Raw genomic sequence first — 7,168 nt, 5'->3', positions numbered from 1 at the left:
TGACAATATTAAGAGCAAATTCATAGTAAGCTCTTAACACATTTTATAAGTGTTACTGCATCAATTTTTCCAACAATCCTATGAAGAAGGAGCAATCCTTATTTTCATTTCATAGATCAGCAAACTGAGGCTCAGAGAGGTCAAACAGCTTGGGTGGGCTTAGCATCACACAAATACTAAGTGGTGGGTGCAGAATTCAATCTTAGTTCTTATCCCAGGGTTGCTGTGAGGAATAAATAAATTAATACTTGCAAAGTGCTAGGAACAGGGTTCAAAATGCAGCCAGTACTTGATAAGAGTTAACCATGAATACTAACACACATAAATCTCTTCCACAAATCTCTTTCAAGATAAATGATATTGCCTCAAATAACCAACCTAATGCAGAGCCCACAATGATTAAAGGCACTAATTATCTCCCTCCAAAGGAGAAAAGAAATGAGGTAGGAGCCTCCCAGCTTCCTCTGTCCAGCCAAGCCTCAGGCTAATGGTGAAATAGGAACATGGTGTGCATTGCTAGGCACCCTCCTAGAGAACTCCCAACCATTACCCTTCACTTTTCCATCTATTTGGATGTCTCAATGGTACCCAAATTAAAAAACGTTCCTTGTTCAAAATACTCTTGATTCCCACATCAGCAGGAAAGTGTATGAACTCTTTTTTTTTTGTGGGGAGGGAGGGGTGACAGGTGAGATTTGGTGAACAAAACTTCCCACTAGTTTTTCCCAAGATGTAGATGCTCTGGGCGCTGGGGAAAACAGGCATCTATATTCTTTCTTAACAACAACAACAACAAAAAAGCACTGTCTATAAAATTCATTATTTATTTTTAGTAATTTGAATTGTTGTTTCATTTTCTACCTTGTCTACCTATCCTAATCTCTTTATAGGCTTTTGACACCCAATAGGATTTCTAAAAGATTGTTATAACCATGAGCAGAGGGACTGAATGTTGATATATAGTTGTCTTTTTATTTTAACTTGTTCTCAGACAATCTACTTTAAAAAACTACACCTGAGGCTGTTTCACCATTGGCTAATAAATGCTCCTAAGTGCACCCCACTCTTATTTCAACAGATCAAGGCTGGGATATTTCGAAGATGAGAAATAAATTAAAACTGTATGAGAAAGAAGCGATCATTACTGTGATCTTGAAAATGAGAATGATAAGCAGGCATTTTTGTGTTATTTCTTTGAATAACTCAAAGTAACATTCAATTAAGCCTGTGAAGTGAATATGAGAGAAATGTTATTAGGTGTATTTTTCTCATGAGGAAATAAACATGGAGAAAAGTGACTTGCTGTTGAGAATACACAATGTAGTCAAGCAGAACTTGTAACTACGTACAGACTTCACAGTTAGCCAGTAAATGTGACAGTCAAACATCCAGAAGCATGCATTGAAACAAATAAAATGAAATAACCCATTAGTCACACATGGCTGCCCTTTATTGGGCAAAAACTCTGAACTTGCCAGAGTCCCTGCCACTTCTTGCTCATATGGGATGGGGTCTTGGTTGCTATTCTTGGTCTTTACTTGACCTACAATAGCTAGTTCTATTGCCTGCCTGAAGATAAGATATAAGACCTCCTGTCTACACAAATATAGTTGTTGCTAGGATCCTTGAGGCTAGTTGCATGAAACAGAGGCAGGAGAAAGGCAGCTAGAGATCAGTGATCTAACATAAATTGAAGGCTTCTTGGGAGAGAGGGACTTGAGCCTGGCCTTGCTGGAGGGAGATTGGTGAGGTGGAGAAGGAAGTGGGAGGTAGCAGAGAAAGCAGAGATTGCAACAGGGCTCCGTAAAGGATTTGGTAGGGTAAGGCTGGGCTTGGTTATCTTCTGATTTCACCCATTACTAGCCCTGGGTCTCTGGGAAGGTCTTTTACCTTGATTTTGATTTCTTTTTTTTGTTGTTGTTGCTTTTTGTTTTTGTTTTTGTTTTTTTTTATTCGACACAAAGCATATTCTTTGTACAAACAAAACCCTCCAACTCGCAGCCACTGAGGCCTCAGGTACCAGGATCCAGAGGAGTGAGCACACCGGTCCTTCCGGTGAGGGGGCCTGGGGGCCTGGAGGGGGCTCCTGGTTTACAGACCCTGGGCCCACCCTGCAGGCCACCTCTGGCTGACGTCAAAGCAAGAAATCAGATTTTTAAAAACAACAGGACTCTGGAACATGAGGTTAAAAATCAAACAACAACAACAGAAACCCTTGCTAGAGACTTTTATAAAAAGGCCTACAGCTTTGCCGCCCAAGTGCGTGGGGTCTGTCCTGCTGGGATGGGGCCCTTTCAGCCCCAGGCGCCTCCTCATTCTCCACAGAAGCCACGGGAGACACACGGCGACCCTTGGACAGACGCCTCTTTCCACGAACAGCAGAGAAGTGGCCTCGGTTACAGAGTCTCGTGGAGCAGAAGAACAAGGAGACTCTGAACCCGGGTTTCCATCTGATCCTCCGTCTGCAGACGGCTGGCATCCAGGTGAGAGTCAGAGGAAACTGACTACCTGAGGGCAAAGGTCACCTGAGGCTCGCCACCTGGACATCCATCAGAGACCAGCAAGGACAGGCACTCAAACTCCACGTGTACAGATCCATTCCTGCTGCCTTTCCTCAGCGTGTTGGAGGGACACGCAGAAGGAATCGCCAGGGCCAGGGCCGCGCCCACCCTGTTCCTCCTGGGCGGAGGGGGGCTCCCATGGCGACCTGGGGGGAGTTCTCCATGGCAACCTGGGGGCTCCCATTGCGACCTGGGGGCGGGGCCGTCCTGCCCTCCTGCATCTCCAAGGGCCCCAGGCCGACACCGGCAGAGGTGAGGAGTCACACACCTCCTCTGAGCAGAGACGTGGATTCAGCACTATTTCCCTAAACCTTTACTCTGGGCTCAGAATCAAACAACAGTTTCATGCGAATTCATTTCTTTTTGAGTCCCATTGAGGCACAGTTTAGATCAGGGGTCCTCAATCTTTTTAAACAGGGAGCCAGTTCACTGTCCCTCAGACCGTTGGAGGGCTGGACTATAGTTTAAAAAAAAACTATGAAAAAATTCCTATGCACACTGCACATATCTTATTTTGAAGTAAAAAAACAAAACGGGAACAAATACAATATTTGTATTTGCATGTGGCCGGCAGGCCGTAGTTTGAGGACCCCTGGTTTAGAGTTTTAATCCAACCTTTAATTGGCCTGAAAAGTATACTTGTGTTCAATGACTGGAACCTCCTCAGATATGGGGAATGAATGGATTCAGAGCTTTAGGAAGTGACTATAACAGGTGTGTGTGTCCATGTTAGATGTCTGTTTCTTTTTCCCTTGCCAGGGAGGACACCCTCGGTTTATCCACCTCTTTTCTGTGGTGATCGTTTCGTTTCAGGTTAACTGAATGGTGAGCGGGGAAAAAAAGTGTGAACTTAATATGACACAACCCAACAGAAGAAACACGCGCACGTCAGGGCTTCGGCACCCGCTCTGGGGCGATGGCCCCTGCTGGCTTCCCACGGCCGAGCCATGGACGCCCTCAGAAGGGATCCCCGTGAGTGGGTGGGTGAGGCTCGGACCAGCCTGCACGAGTGCGAGGAAGGGATGTCCCGGAGGCTCCGAAGATGTAAACACACAAAACAAACTCCAAATGCCAGGGCGGCCCCCACGGAGCGTGAGCAGGGAGAGCAGCGCCTGTGCCGGCTCCAGCAGGCGGCCGCATGCCAGGCAGGTGAGCGGCGCCTCCAAGGAGCGTCCGCAGGCGTCCGCACACCCAGAGGTGGGGCTCAGGCGAGCCTCTCGAGGAAGAGGCACCGGTCCATTCTCTGCAGCCAGAGACCAGAGAGCTCCTGGCACAGGGGAAGTGGGCCCCAGCCGTGCTCGGCTTCCTCACCCTCCTCCGAGCTCCACCCCTGAGCGTCTGCTCCCATGCCGGGCGTCCCGTCTCCCTTTCCATCGTCACCTCGTCATCTCGGGGCGCCCCTCCTTTCTGAGAAAACCAGCAAGGCCTCTCCCAGACCACCGAGCAGGAGGCATCCCACGGCCTCGCTGGTCAGGACGCCCTCGAACAGCAGCACTGAGGAGTCAGCTATGGCCACCTGAGCCAGGAGCAGCCAGGCCGCACACTGCCCGGGGGCCACCAGGCTCTTCAGCTTCACGGCGCTGAGTGTGAGGAGGAACCCCAAAAGGCCACTGGCGCAGCAGCTGCTGTGGAATCTGTAGACATAGAAAAAGGGGAAGTCCAGGGCGCAGAGGAGGTCATCTGTGGGATGCGCTGCGGCTGCCAGGAGCGCCACGCTGAATACATAGTTTAGGTACTGCTGGTTGATGTCACTCAGCGCCCTGGGCTTCAGGGGCGTCTGGAGAATCTCACAGGCCCCTACACTGAGTAAGTGAATTACAGCCCAGAAATACCCATCTGGATCAAACTGGGCATCATTAAAGGGGAGGCTCCCCGCAGCGGCCAGGAGCAAGAGGGCGCTACAGATCTTGGCAGGAGGCCTTTTCTCTTTCCGAAAACACATTCGGTGCCCACAGACGATGACTTCAGCTGCATTGTGCAAAGTGAGAAACACAGGAATGGCCAGTCTGGATAATGCTCTGGAACCGGCATAGATTATGCCCACAAACAGCACCAAAGCAGAAAGCCACGCCAAAACATCAGATCTTGAACTGCTGTTGATCTCCACCCAGACCAGTTTCCATGACACATGAAGCAAAAGTCCACCAACTAACGTCTGCCACCCTTGGAACAACGAAGGGCAGGTAAATTTCAAGACAGACAGGACGTACTTGTTGGTGAGGTGGGCCGCCAGGTAGCAGGTGCAGAAGGCCAGGCCCACCAGGCGCCCCCTCCCGCTCATCTGAGGGCGGCCGGCCCCCGGGGACCCTGACAGCCCGCGGCCGCCGGGCCAGAGCTGGGCCGCCGCTGCCGGGCTGATTTTGATTTCTTATCCTATATAATAAAAGCCTAATACGCAAATTGTTCCACCAGGAGTTTGATTGCTCGCTATGATGTGCGCTGACCACCAGGGGGCGGTGCAGAACATGGCGGGCGTTGGCAACACAGTGCTGATAGCAGGCAGCAGTGGAGTCACTGCCGGCCTTGATGGGCCCCTATGAGAGCAGCGGGATGGTGGGGATGGTGGAGCATGTGAGTGGGCATCCCTAAGCTAAGGTGGATGGGAGCAGGGGCCCAATCGCCCCACCAATCGCCCTGCAGACAGTGAACAGCGGCAGTGGCAGGGGTCGGGGCTACCACCCAGCTCCCAGGGGCTGAGAGAGCTGGGCCGGGGGTTGGCGGGGGCGGTCCCGACCTATTGTCCTACAGACACTGACCAGTGGCTGGCAGGCCCTGATCGCCTGATTGGAGCTGGGCCCCAGGCTGGGATGGGGAACTGGGTGTGGGTGGTGGCGACCAACCTCTCCTGGCACTTGGGTGGTGTGTGTGGGGGGGTGCAATCTCTCGCTGGCTACTTGGGGTTGGGGGTGATGGGGATGGAGGTATGGTGAGAATGCGAGGTGTTCACCGAGCTCGCTCTCACTCCCCCTGCTACCCTCCCCTGGATGCCAGGGCTTGTGCCCCAGGGAAGCCCCCATGCTCAGGTGCCAGGTGCCTGAGAGGAGCCTGCCCTGTACCTGCACGGCCTCTTCCGGGTGAGCCAGGCCACAGCTGCCAGGACCGCAGGGTCCGGTCAGGCTCCTCATGGGTTTGCACAGGAGCTAGTCTGTGAGGTTGGCCAGCTTCCATGTGGAACTGCTGGGCATCCCAGAGGCCCATGCTGCACCCCAGTTTGTGGCATCTGGCCATGCTCACTGCATCTCCACATGGGGACTCGGGCACCGTGACTCAGGCAGAGGGGGGTCTGCAGGGTCCCGGGGGCCTGGGTATTGCCCAGGGCCCACACATTAGCTGGGACCTGCTCTTCCACTCCAGATGCTTGTGCTTCGATCACCAGCTAGGCCTAGGGACTGCACCTGTGCACAAATTTCATACACTGGGCCTCTAGTAATAAATAATTTTGATGTGTTTAAAAAACTGTCAAACTAAAGAATATATACTTACTATGTAAAGATAATGGAAATTGCCACAAATTTAGCTTCTTGAGATGGCACCTCAGGCCATGAAAGTGCACTCAGAGCAGACCTGCTCAGTGATTAAGCATGCTGGAGTCCTTGTCCTGGCACCTGAGCTGATGGACAGAGTCTTTTCATAGCAGTTTGGGAATGAATGCAGAGGAGAGACTGTGGTCTCCAAGGAGGACCAGGCAGCCTGGGTAGAGGCTTCTTCAGTTCTCCCTTGAGTCACACAGGTTCCTTGTTGACCTGGGCAAAATCAGTCTGGCCATCGCCTTATGTTTCCTGTCTGCAAATGGTTGCTAATGATGATACCAGCCCACAGGGTGTGGGAACTTTCATAACTTATGTTTGTCACCTGCTTTCAAGGTCAGAGCACTCCTGCTGTCCCCGAGAAGTCAGTTTCCTTAGGAAACAGTCCACCAGGTGGCTGCCCTCCACTTGACAGGACAATATTTTCCCATGTTTTCATCTCGCAGAAGAGACGGGCTTGTTTAATTAGCAGGTTGTGTTTTTCTGGAAACAGCTTCTATAAATCAACAAAGAGGCTGCAAACTCACCCTGTATCATTATTTGTCTTTTCCACCAGCTAACATTTGCAGTCTGTTACAAGTCATAAATTCCTGAAAGATAGATGTACTGAGGGGAAGCCTAAGTGGCAACTGTGACAAGCCATTAACTATTTCTGCTGAAATTGAAATTTAAAACCTTACAAGAAACAGCTGCAAGATTATCAGGGCAAAATAGTAGTAAACGCTAGAGACAGTGGAGGTCTAGAGAGATTATGGGGCTTTCCACGTTGTGTTTCTATTTTCATGACTATGACATGGGCTGATAGTCCTCGGCTGTCCCTATGCTTCCCTGGCATATGGCATGGGCTGATGCTTTCACGTATGTCCATTGTTTCAAAATCTTTGCAAGGTACAAACACCAGCTGTTTGCTCATAGGAGGCCCACAAAGTTTTCCACCTCCTGGATGGCACTTTGGAGCAGCTGGGATGACAGTTCTTACCACTCCTGAGGTGGTTTTGCTAGTCAATTTGTTTGTATTGTCCCTCTGCATAGCACTGTGAGATCCATGGGGACAGGCACCTCATCTGTCTTATTTACTGT

The 7,168-nt window shown here is 50.6% G+C and overlaps 1 protein-coding gene across 1 annotated transcript; it reads right to left on the bottom strand.

The window, feature by feature from the left end:
• Positions 1–3,945: 3,945 nt before the first annotated feature.
• Positions 3,946–4,842, bottom strand: LOC308515105 (UDP-N-acetylglucosamine transporter TMEM241-like; the record flags this gene model as incomplete). The annotated part of the gene is made up of 1 exon (XM_081085601.1): positions 3,946–4,842. One exon carries the CDS (start codon positions 4,840–4,842, stop codon positions 3,946–3,948), a length of 897 nt encoding a protein of 298 aa, XP_080941727.1.
• Positions 4,843–7,168: the final 2,326 nt, after the last annotated feature.

This window comes from Myotis nattereri (assembly GCF_964212035.1).
Source record: "Myotis nattereri genome assembly, chromosome: 3".
Classification (NCBI taxonomy): Eukaryota; Metazoa; Chordata; class Mammalia; order Chiroptera; family Vespertilionidae; genus Myotis; species Myotis nattereri.
This window is presented reverse-complemented; position numbering and strand designations above follow the sequence as displayed.